Genomic DNA, 18,534 nt, shown 5'->3' on the forward strand with positions numbered 1-18,534 from the left:
GAGAAAGCTGTTTTCCCCTAAAGGAGGAATTCTTATCTTAGCTTGCTGCAAGTAGCATCTTAACTGACGTTGCTGAAGCCGGTAGGACTGTGGAGCGAGGGTATGTAAATAATGCTCCTTCAGCTATCTGGTTGTGAAATGATAGAGCAGGGATGGGGAAAACAGATTTAAAAAAAAGGGGGAGGATAATCCTGCGTCTATTCAAGTCAGTCTTCAAAAAAACACTTGTTTGGGAACAAATTGGGAAGGGAACCATCATGCAGACTGGTAGCTGTTATTCCAGCAGGGTTTTTTTTTTTTTGGTTCCTTCCCCTGGCACAAAGACACCTAAGTGTTCAGATTACAATCTATCAAATCCAGAACAGCTAGCAGCAATGCTGTCTGATCGTTTTAATGATGAAAAGAAAAAGAACATCAAGAGCAATAACACCGTGGGTTTACTCTTGACAGCACAGCATTCGGCATCGTGTTGCTGATGAGATCTTGTGCTCTGTCATTTCTCTGAAGCGAACTGTAGTACCGGAGCAGCTTGTTCTGCGTACTGACATGCCACTAATTTGTTTCTTCTTATGGGAGATAACAGTATGTGTTTTACATATTTGCTTGGAATGTAAATGTGTTGGTGTTAAATACGGTACCAAAACACCCTTTTCTCCACATCTGTCAACATGTGCAGAATCCAAAATAGCTTGTAAAATACTGTGCTGAAAATAGGGTTTATTCCTGTTAAATTCACATACGAATTAGGGGCTGGATACTGAGGCAGTCTGGGGCCCGGATCTGCTCGCAGGACCTGAGCGTGCCGAATTGCAAGCTTGAACTCGAGCGAGCGATGCAGGGCAACGGGACTCTTCAGCAGCGATGTGCTAAATGTGCGCTGGCCGGGCGGAAAGGTTGCAGCTTCCTGTCTGCCCCGTCTGTCTGCAACAGAAATAGGCTTCCTGCGCTTCGCTGGTTTTAGCCTACCTGCAGATGCAATTCCAAGCACTTTTCCCGTTCTGGGCTGTGCCACTGGGTTAAAGGCTGGCCGCAGTCTGAAACAGGACCGTGAAAAGGCAACGGTGGCAGTGCGTTAGGGAGAGGATGGAGCGCAGCTCCGCGGGGCGAAACGTTCCTCGTGCCGTGGTGGGAGGCTCTTTGGGTGCCCAGCGCTGTCGGGGAGGGCAGCTCTGAGACTGCTGTTACTGGGAATAAAATAATAGATGAAGGCAAGAGGACGGTTCTGGACTGGGTTTCTGTACGACCCTGGCGGTTTGCTGGGGAGACGGCTGCGAGGAAATAAAAATGCAGCCAGTTACAAAAGCGGCGTTTGGGGGTTTGTGCTCGAGCAGGATAACTAAAATCATAACCAGGAATTCTCAGGATGGCTCCTCTTGCTTTGCACTGCCAGTGGTTTTGCACTGACCTCGCAGATCGCGTTGGCGCGAGCAGGATGCGCGAGCTGGGCATCAGCATCCTGCCTGGCCTTCCTAACGGGATGCTCGGGAGCGCCGGACGGGAAGCGGGCTGGGGTTTGGGTGGTTTTAGCAGGCGGCAGGCAGTGACCTCCACCAGAAGCGGCAGCAGAGCAGACGGTGCCCCAGTGCCCGGCGAGCCGGGAGCTCTCCGGAGGTGCCCCAGCGCTGGGGAGGCTGGGCAGAGCGTGGAGGCGGCCGCCACAGGCCGGCGCTTTACGGACCCGAATGCATCCTTCGGGTGCTGGTGGGGGCGCGGGGCAGAGCTGGGTTTGCACCGAGCGGCGGAGACGCGGGTCTGCTGCTCTGCATCGGCGTGCCGGGAGAGCGCGGTGGGCTTTGCACCCGCGCGGGGCTGCAAATGCGGGGAGCAGGAGTAAAGATAGTGGTGTTTGGTGGGGAGGTAATTTTCCATGTTTTGGTATTAAAAAAGGTAGTTGAATCTCTTATCTCATGTTTCAGCATAGGGATTTTAGTAGCTTTTTTTTTTTTTTTTTAAAAAAGCTACTAAAATAAATCAAAAAGGGAGATGGGAGAATTGCGGGAGCTGAGGGGGAAGAACACGTTTGCTGAGGTTGTGTGTTGTGCGTGCTGGTGCCGGTGCCGACGGGGCGCTTGCTCTGTCCGGTGGGTCTGCAGGCGCCAGCCGTGCTCCAGGTGCCTTCTGTGCGTGGCCTTTTTCTGTAACGTGTTTCACTACATTTTGCTTTTGTTTAATTTTCATAACTTTAATTCATGCTTTTTTGTTTTTGTTTTGTTTCTTTCAGTTAATCACACACAGACTTTCAGGCCAAGAGCGGACTTGGTACTTTCGTGTGTTAAGTTGCTTGCGTTTCCCACCTTGTGATCCTTCTGTCATAACAGTGTGTGAGTGGACCAAAGTGAAAGAGAAAATGAGCATCTTCCGTGCTGGCAGTGTAACGACTTGCTGTTAACTTATCAGTAGGTTTTAAGGAAGTAAACTTACCGCATAACTTTTCTTTTCTTTTTGTTTAAACAAAGTCAACTAATCCCAAAAGCGAGGAGCAGCTCTGTTCTAAACCTAGCGATTAAGCAGCCATGTATAAGGTGACCATAACTGTCTGAGCTCCTCTTACCCACTGGCTAAATCCTTGCTTTCTAGATTATTTTTCCTGGCTCAGGTGAGTGCTGGAGACCTGGCTTGGCCTTTCCCCTCGGTCCCCTCGCACACCTTCCCCTGTACGCGCGCAGCTCTGGGGAGAGGTCTGAGGAATGCTGAAACGTTTATTTTTCTAACAAAATTCTTGATCTGAATAAGTTTAGAACGGGTGAAAAACCCAGTGCTTAGAACTTCTGCCCTGGGAATCATCGTCTGAGTAACCTTCATTCCAGTAATTATATATTTTAATCCTGAATTTCTCTAAACACTTTCTATGTCATGTATAATTATATATAGAGAGAGTGGTTAATAAAATTCGTGTGACAATGTTTTGATTTTTCTTTACAGCTAAAGTAGAACATTTAATTAGGAAGATTTTTCATAGGAGTTTGTTGTTGTATAATGTGGAATTGCAGGATTTGTGTAACTTCACTTGTCATTTACCAGTGTGTTTTACTGTTGTGGAAAAACTATTTAATCGGTCGTCTTTACTTTTAGATTGTTCAAAACAAACAGAAAAAGGCATCTGTAAACGTGTGCCTAACAAGGAGAATCCCCTGATATTGAGAACTATGCACAGTATTTATGCTGATATTTATGCTGATGCCCTATGTTCCTCTTAAAAGGTGTTTTCTGGAACACGTCTGTCGTGCAGAGCCATGCTTTCCTGGGCAGCTGAGCGCACAGGAATAATTAGGATCAATATTACTTTCTTCTGCTCCAACCGTTCTGTGGTGAGGCAGGACAATAACGGGATAGAGACTCACCAGCTATGTTGTTAAGGAAAAATAGGTAGATCCAATTCCATCAGATAATGGGCTAAAAGGAAGCAAATGTGTTAGTACCCATGTAGTGTGTTTAGAGTTTATAAAAACACTGGCTGGCTAAGTGTTAGTTGTGAGTGTGTGCATTTTTATTTACTTATTAATGTTATAGGGCTTCTCTTTTTTTTTAATATTTGTCTTTAATATGTTAGCAAATTCCTTATTTGACTTTTAAATAGAGGTGCACAGCTTTGCATCTGAGCCTTTACAGGTCTGTTTGAAGGCAGCGTTTTGCTGGATTGTAAGATGAGGTTCTCTAACTTGCATATCCCATTAAAGCAGCTCTTTTTATATATATAAATATATACTCAGGTGTTGAACTGTTTTCATATGGACATTGGCCTTTTATATGGATATACTGAAAATCATGTCAGTGTTGCTTGATGCTTGTATGAAAGAACCTCATGAAAATGTCACAGGTACATTTTAGAACAGACCATTTTTTTAAAGAGTAAAAAATTATGCGCACTTAAGAGTCTGCTGAAAGCTGAACACTTAATTTTTAAGGCTGTGCCTCTAAGCTAGATATATTATAAAGAGTACTTGTCAGTTGTTAGGGGGGTTAATGCGTTTTTCTAAGAGAAGCATACAAGGAACGCAAGGTCTTGTTACATACAAGAAGACGATGCAAAATCGGGGACTAAAGCCCGCTCGCGTGGCAGGTGAGGAGCGCGGTTTGGGTTCTTACTCATGGGAAACTCTGCACTAATCACATGAGTAAGTGCCCTGCTTTCCCTCGCGCGGGCCAACGTTGCGGGAGGCTGGAATAAAATCCCCAGCGACAACCCGGCGCGTGCCAGCGGCTGCGTCGCCGTCGCGCTTCCAGGCGATAGTTTTCTCCTGATCCCGTGCTGCTGCCAGCGACATCTATGCAAATAGTTTCTTTCTGACCTGGCTCATCAGAGAGAGATTTTTTTTCCCCACTAGAATAGCTGGTAGTTAAGAGTAACGATAGCAGTGAAAGAGTAAAAACTTCAAAATCCATGGGCATTGTGGAGAAATTCCCAGCTATTTCTGATGAAGACGCTCAGAATGTATGTAACTATTTTAATGATGACTATTATATATGCATTGACTTTGTGACGGACATCCTTTTCCATGTAGTGTTTTGTCGACCTTAACTTCATTACGGCCACTCAGCTCTTTAGAGCAGTTAACCCTTTCCCCAACAGGACTGAGGGGTGGTGGTGGTTGTTGTTTTTTCATTTCTCTAGTACTTGATTTTTTTTTTCCCTTTTGGGCTGAGATGAGATTAAATATGTGGTATATAGGGTAGTTCTGTATCTTACTGTTATTTAACAAGTTATGGATACGCTGCGATGCTAATCTCACTGCAGTCTGAAGACCTACGTGCTGTAGGCTATAAGAAGTGAAAGAGAAATACCCTTCAGACATAACTGAAGCTGTTCAGTTGCACATCGTCCAGCTCTTTTATACATGTATCTGTAAAAGGTTGGTATTAATGGGAAAAACTGTCTTTTTTTTCTTTCTTTTTTAATCATGTAAACATTCACCACCATGTATGTTGTCTGCTTTCATATTTACGATGTGCTTTGAAGGGCCGCGCGGCGCCGGGCGCAGCAGATCCCGCCGCGAGGCGCAGACGGGGCGGCTGGGCTGGGAGGAAGCCCGGGCGCTCGGGAGCCGCCGCGGAGGAGACGGCTCGCCCTTCGCCGCGGGTCAGGGCGCTTGGTTTTGTTCTGCTTTGTTTTTTGGTTCTTTTTTTTTTGACTTTCAGTTCTTTCCACTCACTTTGTACTTTTTTTTTTTTCTTTCATTAAATCTCACATTTATTTTGAGTTTTGTGGTGTCATTTATTTAGCAGTGGGTTTCCCCTGTTATCTAGTGGATCTCTATTGCAATGATAACGTGCGGTGGTTGAAAGCTTCCCTGGATCGCGGCAGTTCCTGCGTGACCTCTGGGAGGCTTCCAAAATAAAATAGGGACCGTCGCCTCATGCCGGATGTGGGCACAGCACCTCATCTCCGGTCCGGGGAGAAATTCGGCGGCGGCGGTTCGGGGAGGTTGGCTGATGGAGGTTTACCTGGCTTTGGTGCGTGTCCTGTGGGGCATTGCTGCCTATTTGGTGTATCTAGTCTCTCTCCGATTTTGGTTTGCCACCGGACTGTGAGATCGATCCGTCCTTGGACAGGACGGAGCGGAAGGGGGAGTCTGGCGGATGCGCAGCCTCTGCTGAAGCCGTGCTGCCGACCGAAGCGGGTTCTGCGCCCCCCCCGTTGCAAGAGCAAAAACAAGTCGGTGGTGCCGGCCGCCTCCGAAAACTCGTTAGAAACGAGAGGGCTGTGCCGGTGCTGCAGGAGTTGGTTTGTGCAAGAGGGATCTTTGCTTTTTACGTTTAAAATGCAGCTTGTTTCAAAGGCGGGGGGCGGTTCTGCTCGCCTGGTGCGCAGCCCGTTCCCGTCGCTTGAGCCCCTTGCGCTTTTGACGGATAAGCCTTGCTAGGGACGAGCAGTTGATGCCAAGCGGTCTCTCTGAAATGCTTTGCAACTCTTTCCCTCCAAATACTTTTAAAACCAAATGTTATAGGAGACCAGAGAAGAGGGAGCGCGTCCAGGTACATGAGAACTAGCAGGGAACACGTAAGGGGGCAGAGCAGCTGCTCCTCTGAAAGATGGGGCACGTGGTCAGCTGGGGCAACGTACCTTGTCACTGCTTCTCTACGGGAGTGATGTTAAGATTATTCATTCATTAATGTGCGTATAAAGCTCCTAAAATTGCTTGCAGAGGGATGAGAAATGCAAAATAGTATTACTAAAAACATTCCTGCAGTGAGGTGGATAAAAACACTCCTGCAGCGAGGTGGATGCTCTCCTTCTTCTACCGCTTCTGAAGAAGCGGGGCCTTGACGGGGGGCTGCCGGTCCCGATTGGCCGCGGTCGAGGCGAAAGTGGGGCGGACGGGAGACGGAGGCTGCTCCGCGCCTCTTCCCACAGCACGTCTCCGTAATCCCCGATTTCTCAGGTGCTCTCTTCCAGCACTCCTTCCTCGTTAAAACTGTAGATCACCCCTCCGGTTACCAATTCCAAACAAGAGCTTGGCTGCTATAAAAGCTTCCCCACGCTGGGATGGTTTAAAGGCAGATATGTCTCCTACGTACCCCACCCCGCAGGTTATCAGGCGGCATACGATGGAGTTGTACTTTGACCTTTCATGCTGTCTACACTGAATGTAAATAACTGAAAGTTAAGTATTGATTCTCTTTTGTTCTTTCTGTAGCTTTTTTAGTCTTCCCGGTGCGTGCTCCATAACATCAGGAAGACATGTTAATTAGAAGATTTATTAAGGCCAAAACATCTCATGCAGAAGAAATTAATTGGTGCTTTCACCTTAATGCTTGCAATATATTGCACAGAAGAGATTATATAGCAAGGACTAAGACGCGTTGTGTCTCTCGATTGGGAAAAGTTGGCTTGATCAGGTTTCTTGATAAAGTTGAAATCTAAGCTACTTGCCAAAAGATAAATTGCTAATTCAGGCGGCTGCATGGCTTGCACTTAACCCAAGACACTAATCTCGGGGTGAGAACCCACGCAAAGTGTTTAACACTGTGACCAAACTGCCAAGCGGAAGAGGAGCAACGTGGCATGAGCGCGAGACCAGTTTTCAGCTCGCTGCGGAAACTGTTGTCGTAATGGGATTTTCGTTTGCTCCTCTCCTCGCTGTGGCTTGGGATCGTAACGGGAACCTTTTAATGGCCTTAACCAACCATCCCGGCATTCACTAGCAATAACTCGCTATTAGCTTTCCCCTGGAGACTTACGGCTTCCGTAACCAAAATCTCCCAACCCTTCACGTGTTCCGTTTTCGTAGGGATAACGCACGTGCCTTGGCTTAACCCCCCTTCCCAAAGTTCCCTGCCCGGCTCTCGGATGCCGGGCGGCTCTGCCTCACCGGGCCGCACTCCTCCCGCTGTGCCGGCTGTGCGCGCGGTGGTAGCGGAGCCCGGCGAAAGGACGACGAAATGCCGTTTGTTAATGGAGGGGAAGCAGTTTGCAGCCGGAGACTCGGAGTTCCTGGCTGTGGGGTCTGTATTTGTAACAGATGGGCTTCCCGGTAGGCAAATGCCTGTTAAAAAGGGGGGAAAAAAAAGCAAAGAAAAAAGCAGTCATATCTGTGCCCCTCCCTAACTTTGCACAGGAATACAGTGAAGCCATATGGTTTTGGTTTTGGTTTAAAACTTGTAAACTAATCGCAGGAATGACCTGCTTGTACCAAAGTCACGTTTAATAAAAACAAAACTGACTTGTTAAATGAACGTATGTCAAAAACACGTTTCGTACATTAAATATGTTTGCTGTCCGAGTTCACAACGCTCGCTGTTATTCCAGTTTCCCATTACTGTGTGTATTTGGGTGTAAAATGCTCCCTTGGCTGCGGCATGCGCCGGCGCAGCTCTGCGCCCCGCGGCACGGCCGGGGCGCGGGGAAAACCCGTCCTCGGCAGGACCTGCCCCGCGTGGCGGAGCCGGGTCCCGCTGAGGACGGGGCGGGCTGGAGTTGTGACCCGTGTGACCGGAGCCCCCAAGGAGCCCCGGGTTTGCGGAGAGGAGGCAGGGCAGCGCGCAGGCGCTGGGGCCAGAGCGAGCTCCTGCCCTCGGGGGCTTCCTAGGGGCCGGGCGCTGAAACCTCGCGCTGCCCTCGCCGTAAGTTGGACCGTGGAAACGCGCCCGAGCGCAACAGGTACGTAGCCTGGAAACCTCCAAATCGGGCTCTCGGGAGCGGCGTCGGGGGCCGACCGGACTTTCGGCGGGGATGAGCTTGGCGCTGCACGTCCGCCTCCTCCAGCTCCGCGTTCGGCGCGTTTGCTGGGACCCGCGGCAGCCGGCGCCCAGCGGCTGAGCCGTGCCACGATGCCTTTTGCTTTCTCCTTAAGGACTCTGTTTCACACCCGTGCGCGTTCTCTTTTAAGGCAAAGCAATCCGATTCCGGTGGCGACACTTCAATCCGGGGTGGTCGAGTTAGACTCCCAGCCGGGCAGGCGTTTTGGGAATAAAAGCTTTTTTCCGAATGTCTCGGAAGATCTGATTAAGCTCTGTTCGGCGCCGTGACCGCAGCGGTCAGGGCCACGTAGGGGCTTCGACGCGCTCGCCACGCTAAGGAGGAACGCGGGGGGTTGCCGAAATCTGCCACGAGCTAACGCATCGCCCCGCGTAACCGTCCCTTTCTGCGTTCTGAAAGACTCGAACCGTAAGTACTGCTCAAACGGGATTAAAACCAGTCAAGGCGTTTACAGGTGACCCCGCAAGTGAGATGCCAAGGTGGCCCCAAGGACTGAGCACGCCAAAGGCTTTCCGCTTGTCGCAGCGCCAGGCGGGGCGGTGGCAGACGGGATGCGCTGAGCCGGGCTGCGTCGCTGTCTGGCTTCTGCATGGGCCGCTTTCTTTGGAAACCTGCAATACAGCAGATGGCTAACGGTGAAGGTTGCTCTTCCCTCTGCTGTTTTCTTGTATCCTGGTCAATTCTCTGACCATAGAAGCAGCTTCATTTGGGCAGCCGTAGATATAAATGGAGCCTCCTTTTAGGCCACCCACACGCTGTAAGTAATGGCTAAAAAGTCAGGGTTATTATTTGAAATACTCTGGTGAATACTGGTCCGAATTAAGGTGTCTCTTTCCTTGAATGTAGCTGTTTTAATGCGACTTGCTTTAACTTTCCACGGTATGTGTTTCATGAACGAGAAACGTGGGGGTTGGGGTGACTCGGGTCTGGGTGTCAGTGTTTCTGCAGGTGATTTAATGCTTGTTTCACATCCGTGTTTTGGTTGACTCCAAATCTCAGCATCGATGTACAGCGACGGTGTCGGTCAGAAAACTTCCTGAAGGACAAAACAATTCCTTGGATATTTACTGTAGGCGACTTGCAGTGCAATTGCGGGTTTGCTTACGCGGTGGTGGCAACTGCAGGCATCTGAGAGCCTGCAACAGCCAAAGGCGTCCCCTTCCGAGCGCTGCACCTCACCGGGATTTTAGCAGTCCGCCTGCTTTTGGCGGAGGTGATGCCCAGCCGCCGCACCGTCCACGCTCGTGGTGCTCGTAATGGGCGAGCGGGGCCGCAAATCTTAAATATCTGATGAAAGCAGCTTTCCTTTGGGAACATTATTGAAAAATCCTCAGATCCGAGTTTGTTGCAGGCCTGTCTGAAAGCTTCAGCTACTCCCCCGATTTGCAAGGTGAAGGTTTTCCCTGGAAATTGGCAGCCAAAACAGGGTGGAAGGGTTGCGGGAAGCGATGCTTCTAACCCGCTGCGGCCGAGCAGAAGCGTTGGGTTTGGTGGCTCCTTTCTCGAGCTCCAGCACGGGTGGAGGGGCGCGGAGGGGGCTGCGCGGGATCGGGGGGAGCGGGAAGGCGCCGGGTTTTGCCGCTCACCTTCCAGCGCTGCTCCTGCCCTCGGCCCTGTCCTGGGAAGTCCTGCACTGAGCTCATCCTCGAGAACGAAACCCCAACGCGATGCGCGCTTGTGAGCCCTGACCACGCCGATCCGCAGAAGTTTGGAGCAGGAGGTTTGGTCGTGGTTTCCAACACGCGTCATCCAGCTGAAGGGCAAGAAACCATATGCAGGGGCTCGGAGCTGGAGGAGATGAGCTGCTGCGCGCAGCGAGACGGTACAAAGCTGCAGCACGTTAAAGGCCACGTGTGCAGCTTTGCTGCTAAGTCATCGGCTAATGCAGCCGGTGAAGGTGCTTAAGATGGGGCGTAAGAAAGGAGGGGAAGCAAAAGAGAAGTAGACATGACCCACCCTGGCGTCCCGCAAGGACCTCTGGTGTCTGCTTGCAGCTGGAGTCCTAAAGGAGGGTGCTGCGAACGCGCGGACTGAGGCTGTGTTTTATTTAACGAACGCTCCAAAAGACGCCTTGCTGCCTCCAAAAGTCGCAGCTTGTGACAGCAAAGGCAGGTGCCGCGCGGCGGGAGGGAAGAGCCCCGCCACAAAACGAAAACCTCCCCCCGGTGCTCGGGCAGGATCAGTAAGCAGCATCCGAGCAGGCCGCTGCCTGGCCCGCAGGCGCCTCCTAAACCTCGTCTGGTCTAAACGAGCGCCCCGAGTCTGGCTCCCAGCAGTGAGCGTGGTGCCAGCACAGCTCCCCCATGCAGCGCACAGTTTGCAATAGCTCTGACTTTGCTCGCCGCCCTCCTTGGGTTTCAGTGCTGCTCCAGATCCCATCAGCTCATCCCTGTAATCTGCACTTAAGCCTTTAGTATTGAGCGCTTCTTTTTGGAACGCTAAAGCACGGCTTTCTTCGCAGTTTAAAAAGAAAAGCTTGGCTTTCTCCCTGCAGCCACGCAACACCCGCTTTTCTCAGTGCCGGTTCCGGCAACAGCTAGTGCAATACTTTGGGAAGTCGTCTCTGCTGTCAGAGCCGCGCGGGACAGCAGTCCTGCACGACCCAAAGCTCAGGAATTTCGCTCCTAGAAGGTGGGACAAGGAACCAGGAGAAGGAGGGCCAGAAACTTTCTTCCCGCACGGATGCGCGCTGCTGCCTAGCAGAGCAAGGGATGTTAGAACAAGGCACTTGGGCATCTGAGCCCTCGCTCCCGTCTCGTCCCTGTCCCATTTACTCACCCTATGTCATTGAGACGTCCGCTCGGCATTTAGCCGACGCAGGTCTGTATGAAAACCTTGTCTTTCTGTGCGAGGACTTGCAGGTGGCGGGTTGCTACCTGGACAGTATTGTTTGGATTATACCTTCAAACTGTTAGAACAAAACAGCTTAAAAATGCTGGCCCTATTGGGGAAAAAAAAGTTTTTTTAAATTAACCTTTATTAAAAAAAAGTGTAAGGCTGGTTTTAAAAGTGCAGTAGAGACTTCGACAGACTACAAAGGTCAGTTTAACTGTTTTGCTATGGAAATTAGCTGTTAACAAAAACTAATTTTGGGGGCAGGGGGAATTAGTTAAAGGCATTTTGCATGGTCCTGTCTGGCAAGACAAAACAAAAAACCTGCACAGCACAAGCTGGTGTGCGAGGGCCGCGCGAGAAGGCTTTTCCCGCAGCACGTAGGAGTTTGCGCTGGGTCTTTAGTAGTTAACCAGGCAGGAGCACAGCCCCCAGACCCCAGGACCGCAGGCTAAGGCCTTAGGAAAAACTGCAAGTTTGGGCTCCTGGTCTTTTCACTATTAAATCAAAACCTTGGTCCCACCTGGGACTTCTTCGTATGGAACCAGCAGTGGAAGCTGCCCCTTCCTCGATGGTAGCTCCTCTTTCATCTCCCGTGGGGTAAATCAGATTCGCTTTGACAGGAGAACAATGCAACGAGCTGGATGAAATGCTGAATCTGGCACGTTTCATCACAACTATTAAAAAAAAAAAACAAAAAACAAAACAACCCCACTCCAAGGCCTTTGGTTCTCTCTGGTGCAGTATGTAGCCCTCTGCTGAACTGATCCCTGAGTTGTAGGATTGCGAGTCCCTCCTCTCCCCAACTTTCTGTACTTAAATGATGTTAAAGACTGGGGGTAGCAAACACTATTTAGGAAGGATATGGAAGATAACACCGTGTTGTCGTTATCCTCTGAAAAAACAAAGCAGTCCTTTTGCTCTGTTGCGTCGGCTCTTCTGTTCGCCGGGACGTCCTGGTTCTGCAGTCGCTGCTTCCGAGGCAGGAAAGTTTCCGCTAGTCCCTTTCCAGCGGCTGTAAGGGAGGACACGGGGAGCTGCCTTCTCCAGGCCTCAGCTGAGGGCACAAGCTGCCCGCGCTCCCCCTCCCGCTATCCGCTCCCCCGTCCTCACTGTACAGGTGCCTGAACCCATCATAGTATTCATCTGTCTCCATGGCGTCATCAGGAATTTGGGCTGCAGGAGGTGTGAAAGCTGCTGAAACCGGCTGGCTTACGGTGACCCTCAGCCTCGCTTGATGGGAATTCTCCCATTCAGAAGAGGAATGGCAGGGTAACCTTGCCGTGGGATGGGCCTGGATGGCTTGACTGATGGGATAAAAAATATAAATAGCATTGGATGGCTGCAAGCGCATTAGCTCTTGATCCACAAGCTCCTTGCAGTGGATGAACTTGGTGCTGTTAACCTGTAAGGAAAATACAGATTCTTTGTAAGCTCGTGACAAATTACTCTCTGTTCTGGCCAGTGCTCCCATAACTGTGTAACTGGAGAGAGAGGGGAGGGACAGGCTATACGGGAGTCAATAGGTCCATCTTAGCCCTGATGCAAAACACCGGAGCAGGAGATCCTGGGCTACTACACGAAAGGTGGGCAAGCTCTCCCTCTCCTTTGATGAGGCTATGACAGCCAGGAGTGACAGAGGAAGGCTAGGTTATCTGAGCCAAATTCAAGGCCAGAAGATGAATCTATGGTAAGTGGGCAACCCAGGTCTTTTGCCTTCTAGGTATACGATCTATTGAAAAGCATGTGTTTTGTGGAACGAGAGAAAAGTTTAAAGAAGCAGAGCTGACCTTTAACATGTACGTCATTGGAAGCCAAACTGATTATATTTTAAAGCAATGTAACTGCACTGAGAAGTCCTTGCAGTCCTCAGTGAGAACCTGAGGACAAAATGGGTGGGCAGATTTTTAGGTGTTCTCAGACACTCCCGTTGTGGGAGAATCTCCTCCCTGTTCAGGAGACCGGGAGCTGTCTGCGGCCAAGCTCTTTTGGAAACCTCCCTTCCCTGCCAAAGGGAAGGCCCTTTCCCCAGTCCCAGCCCCCAACTGCAGTTTTATTTCCGCTTCCATTCGCACTAGCAAGGCCTGCAGCAAAGGCAGAACATGGACACGCTTCTCGGAAGTCTGCTGAAGTGCAATGTTGGTTGTAAATCCAATTTATCAATTAATTTATTGATGTCCTGGCCTCAGATTTGTGATCAAAGGCCATTTTGACTCCTACCTGTGCTTTTTTTAGCAGATCAGTAATGACAGGAAACCAATCAGGAGTCAGCCTCTCCAGCTCCAAGGTGATGATCACCAAAGCCAATGTGGAGCCCTTAAACTGCAATAGTTGGTGGCACGCCATACAGTGCTGTAGCTGTTTGGTCAAGAATGCGACATGGCGGGAAGGATTCATCTGAGGCAGCCCGTTTAGTAGATGGGGCCAGTTGGACATCACCATGGCATGGAACTGGAGAGAAGATTAAATATATATATATATATATATATATTTTAAAAAAGCAGAGGTCAGTGAACTTTGTATGTTTTCATATGTTATCAACCAGAAGTACAGACTAATTTTGACTCATATCAGGACGCCTAGAGGGTTTTCCCCCTTTTTTGTGTTTTGTGTTTGTACTTGCCAACCATTGAACTGTTTTTGAGCTTATAATGAATGTAAAAGGTCTGTGTTTCCTAACAATTTCTGAAGTTTCTACGTTATCCAGATTGCTATCTAGGAGATTCAGTCAATTCAGGACAGCAGATACAAATGGAGTATCCCAATAATTATGATTGTACTCTGAATTTACTGAGGAAACAAGCACCTAAGGAGAGGCAGTTCTCACAATCAGCAGCCTGAGATGGCTTAATATTTGCACATTACCATATAAAGGGATCCAGGATGTTTTCCTATCACACGATTTTTGCCTTACTAGCACATGATCGTTTCTTGAAGATGCAGTTTGTTTCTATCAAATATTTAGCAACTGCAATGTGAACTAAGTGCCAGAATGGGATGGTCTAATTGCCTAAAACAAGGGTGAATTATTAGTGGGATGAAAAGGAAAATGGTTTAAGAAGACCTGTGTGTGAAATGTAGCAAAACTGACAGCTTTTTATGTACAGTATTAATAGAGTGGAAAGAGTTAGAAATATTTTTGCAGTGTGTATTAAAAAAATGGCGTATAGCATTATGAGAATCTTTTTAACATCCATTTTAGTTGTCCTTTAAAAATGGGAGTAAATTTTTTTGGAAAAAAAAGAAGAAAGGTTTTAAATATTAGTACATTTAAAGAAATTCACTGTAACATTCTTCAAAAGACTTGCAGATAGCTAAAACCAGGCGGCTTGCAAAGCCTCTTGGGAAGAATGTGTATGTGTGTATGTGCGCGCATCTATGTTTTCTAGTCTTATTTGATAAATGAGCTGTTTCTTTAAATGAAATAATTAATTTAAACTTTGCAAAACTTAGTGCTTACAATGTTTAAGAAATCCATTGGTGTTGCTGTGTAAAGATCCCAGTGAAGCTTATCTAGTATAATTCTTTCCATTCTCAAGATCTCAGCTGGAGAGCGTTTACAACCACTCTGCACTGCGAGCATCTTCACCGATGGTATTACCTGTATTTAAAAAAAAAAAAAAAAAAAAAAAAAAGAAAACCTTAAAAAATAAAGAAGACAACTTCCTACACAGAGCTGTGTGCGTTTCTGTGTATTGCAGAGGGATCTAACAAGCCTGTACACATCCCAAAACGCTACGCAGAGTGCTCAGTGAGGAGCACCGCTCTCCTAGGTAACTCCCATCCTAACCAAGGACTGGCCACGCTCCTCACAGGGCACCTGGCTGCAAACCCAGGCCACTGGGAAGAACGATGGCTGGCGGCTCCCAGGGCCACTGCGAGCCGCCGAAACGCTGCCTCTGTGCTGCAGGTTCGTGCTCACGCTCGCCTGACGAGCTGGGAGGAGGCTTCCTGTTGGCCTGTTCTACAGAGCTGTTTGCGCTTGTCTTGTTTCCTGTGGTCATTGACTTAACTTCTCATTTTTAGCTGAGGGGAAAAGAAGAATAACCTCAAGATAGCACATCTTAAAAAAGGCTCTGAAGAGCATTTCACTGCAGCAGAAATTCAAGGAGAAACGCATGTCTGACTCCAACTCCTAGGTTTCTGGCTGTAACTCACAGCCATTCTTTTTCAAAATGGAATGAAGGAAAGGGGAGAAATGCAATCTGAAATGCTTTTCAAGGACTGTTTGGCTCATGGAAGTCTATCAGTGCATTTCTGACACAAAATTTTAGCTGTAAGCACTGGATAATTATCCTATGCAGTCTCACGCTTACACGTGTGGTTGCTGATTTTGCATGCTCACCTTGAGGTGCGGGCCTGAGTCATTTCCTCAAGACGTTCGGTAACCAGTCTGGACTCCAAGCAGACTCATCTGTTTTAAGCTTCCTCTGAAAAACCTCTGCTCTGTCTTGCCTACCTTACCCTCCCAGGACCTACCAGAACAGAACTACCAATGCTCGTGAGCACAAAACTGTACATGCACACCTTGACTGCACCCCCGAACCAAGCTCTGCTGCAAGCGGTGGATTCTGAAGGGGGAGAAGGGGCAGAGGAGGGAAACAGATCCCCTACAGAAGTAAACACAATCCTTCATCCATCCAAGTCGCAGCTTTTCCAAACAATGATGAAACAGAACTGGAAATGTTGCTGTTATCCCCCTTAGGAATTACTTAGGGTAACCAAGTTCACATGTTTTCATTATGCCCAACTTGTTAAAAGACTTGGCACTACAAATAACTTGAAAACAACCAGAGATGAGTTTAGTGCATTTAAAATTAAACATACAGACCTCATCTTCTTCATTGGTTTTTGCTGCAAGGACGAGGCAGGAAATTGCTATGCACTCAAGATACTTTAATTGGGCCTGAAGGGAGAAGAAGAGAACACTGAGCAGAGAAGATAACAGTCTTGGGGGAAATAACTGCCATTCTACTACAGACACACGAGTTTCAAACTTTCATTTAGGTTACAGTTGCTTCTGAATTAGTTTAGCTGCAGTAAGAGTCATTTGAAGCTGGAAACAGCAAGAAAATACAAAGTGAAACAAAACAAATCCTCTTCTTGCTCCAAATTTTATTAAGGTACCCCACGATTTTGACTAGGCAGTGCCAAGTATCTGCAATGCAGTATTATTCCTCTTCTCAGCTAAGTAAGATATTAATTAATATGCTTTTGCCAAATGCCAGTATAGACCTAAACAGAACTGAGCAGCAAGATTCAACTCTACTCATAACTTTGCTGTCACTTCAATGGCAGAAAAAGAGGGGCCCACAGTTTGGGTAAAAATAGTGGTTTCACAACTGAAATATTAAAAGTGATAGTGAAAATGTTTTCTGTTTAGCAGAGGCAACCGGGTGATAATGAGTTCCTTGTGTTTCTCACAGCATTTGGACTACAATTCCTACAAACACCTCTACTAAGGAGTGTAAATCAGGGGAACCTCAGCACACACTCGAGTCTGTGTGCTTAAAAGCCTTCCCGAGCAAAGATCCCGACTGCTTCCTAAATCTGCTGCCAAACAGCAGTATCTGCTTTGGGTGTAAACTGATTTCATATCCCTTATATGTCCAATCAGTAAGCTAGCCAGGGGAAAAAAAAAAAGCTGATAGAGATTCTCTACCTTTACTGATGCCAGTAACCGGTTAAGGATGCTGATAGCTAAGGCAAATGTTTCAGGGTAAAACTGGAACTGAGAGCTTATTTCTGCAATCCAGAGAACCGCTTTCTCGTAACACAACAGAGAGATATCTGTACCCTGAAGGGAAGAAACAAAGTTAAAAAAAAAAATACAATTAGTCCTTTGATGATTTTGTTAACATATCTCCAAAGGAAGACTCAAATCATTCTAAGTGCTCTAATTAACATTTCAGATGTCTGGAGGCTTGAAATGAAGGAAGTTGTTGGCTGTGTCTACACAGCGAAGGAAAGACCAAACTCCGGAGCGGTTTTGAGCACTTGTGCGTGTTGCCCAGTCAGCCAGGCTCTAGCCTTATATCTTATTTGAAGCCGCATTCAGGAGAGAGGAAAGACTTTAATCTTGCTGCCATTACAACGCCGTAGACGGTCCGTGGCATGCATTCGAACATTAATGTAAGAGTAGCTGAAAGGGCTGAGCAGCCGCACAGAACAGGTAACGTTTACCACTAATTTGCTTAACATTAAGTTTTCACATTATCCATTTTGCTATTTTGCTTTGTTTGGTAATAAAAATACCTTGTAAAAATAGCATTTCTACACTACTGCGAAAAAGGGACGAGGCTTTCAGGGCAGTTTTGTGCATTATTCCATGGATCTGAAGCACCTTACAACAGCAACTGAGCCTCGCTATTTCCACTGTACATGGAAGGACCTTGAGTGTTGTAGCTTCCTATGATAACTGACGGACTCACTTTAACAGCCAGGAACGGGGCTGGTTTCTGTTAGCCCTCACTGAATTCTCTTCTCCCATTTGAACACGTGGAACTCAAAGAAGGAGAGAACTACAAAGTAGTAGAGCACACTTAACTGTAATGTGACATTTTTATTTATGGCTAAAACCCTTGATTTAGAGTCTGCTCTTACCTGCCTGCTCCACCAGCGTTCCCAAAACTGGCTGAGTCAAAACAAAATGCAAAGCATCTCTAAATCATGGTTTAAATGGTGCATAAGATGTAGGATGAGAGAAACACAGACCCTCCTCCCCTCCAGTCCTTAAGCTGAGTCCAGGTAAGATGACTTTTGCATTCAGGTGGACCAGCTGGCAGGACTCGCGCTGCATCCCGCACAGCACCTTAGGTGCTTCCAAAGCGGACAGGGGAGAATACCTTCAGGATGAGGTCCTGGAAAACCGGCACTTTCCAAATCCTAGCCTCGCTGGCCAGGGCGTTCTCCAGGAAGAGGGCAAGCCTCAGGCTCTCCGAAGGGCCGGGGCACTTCATAGCAGCTCTGCGAGCCAGTTTCCCAGGCGGGAGCCGCTGTCAAAAGCGAGGGCAGAGTCGTTAGGCGCCGCCGCCGCCGCCCCCCGAGCGGGCTGCGATCCCCGCGCCCGGCGCCGCCCGCAGGCTGGGCGCTAACTCGGCTCTCGGGGCTGCTCCTGCCCCGTTGCAAGGGGGAAAGAGCAGGTCTGCCGCCCGAAGGAAAACGGGTCAGGCGGCTGAACGACGGCTGAACGACGGCGTGGCCCATTCCCCCCCCCCCCCCCCACACACACACACCCACCCCGGCGTTGCTCGGTCCCGGCCACGCAGCTGCTCTGCAGCTTCCGCGGGAGATGCCCCGCCGGGACTGGGGCGGCTCGGTGATCCCGGCTCAGAGCCTTCCCCGGAGCCCTTTAACCGCCGCGCTGCGCTGCGGGGCCGGACCCCGCTTCCCCCCGACGGCGCCTCCTTACCCGCCCGGGGGGGGCCGCGCCGGGGGTGCGGGCCGCGGCCGGCCGCGCATGGGGGCTCCCGGCAGGGCGGCGGCGGCGGCGGGAGCTCGGCTCT

At 48.9% G+C, this 18,534-nt stretch overlaps 2 protein-coding genes across 3 annotated transcripts in view; one reads left to right on the forward strand and one right to left on the reverse strand.

The window, feature by feature from the left end:
* Positions 1 to 5,197, forward strand: part of SEPTIN8 (septin 8) — a 39,139-nt gene extending 33,942 nt beyond the window's left edge. Inside the window, exon 10 of the mRNA XM_067304942.1 lies at positions 2,222 to 5,197. Within this exon, the coding sequence (XP_067161043.1) occupies positions 2,222 to 2,225 (4 nt within the window). The 3' untranslated portion in view covers positions 2,226 to 5,197. The remainder of the gene's footprint in view (positions 1 to 2,221) is intronic.
* A 1,515-nt stretch (positions 5,198 to 6,712) lies between these two features.
* Positions 6,713 to 18,499, reverse strand: CCNI2 (cyclin I family member 2). Of its 2 annotated transcripts, XR_010885649.1 has the most exons (8): positions 18,441 to 18,499; positions 17,875 to 18,024; positions 16,692 to 16,826; positions 15,861 to 15,935; positions 14,490 to 14,630; positions 13,250 to 13,480; positions 10,976 to 12,434; positions 6,713 to 9,950 (listed from the first exon to the last, which is right to left on the reverse strand). XR_010885649.1 is itself a non-coding variant. In XM_067304943.1 (7 exons), exons 2-7 carry the CDS (start codon positions 17,986 to 17,988, stop codon positions 12,027 to 12,029), a joined length of 1,104 nt encoding a protein of 367 aa, XP_067161044.1. In that variant the 5' UTR covers positions 17,989 to 18,024; positions 18,441 to 18,499; the 3' UTR covers positions 6,713 to 12,026. The 2 variants fall into 2 exon arrangements, 1 of the variants encoding a protein (XP_067161044.1); XM_067304943.1 differs by having other exon boundaries at positions 6,713 to 12,434.
* Positions 18,500 to 18,534: the final 35 nt, after the last annotated feature.

This window comes from Apteryx mantelli, chromosome 14, assembly GCF_036417845.1.
Source record: "Apteryx mantelli isolate bAptMan1 chromosome 14, bAptMan1.hap1, whole genome shotgun sequence".
Lineage (NCBI taxonomy): Eukaryota > Metazoa > Chordata > Aves > Apterygiformes > Apterygidae > Apteryx > Apteryx mantelli.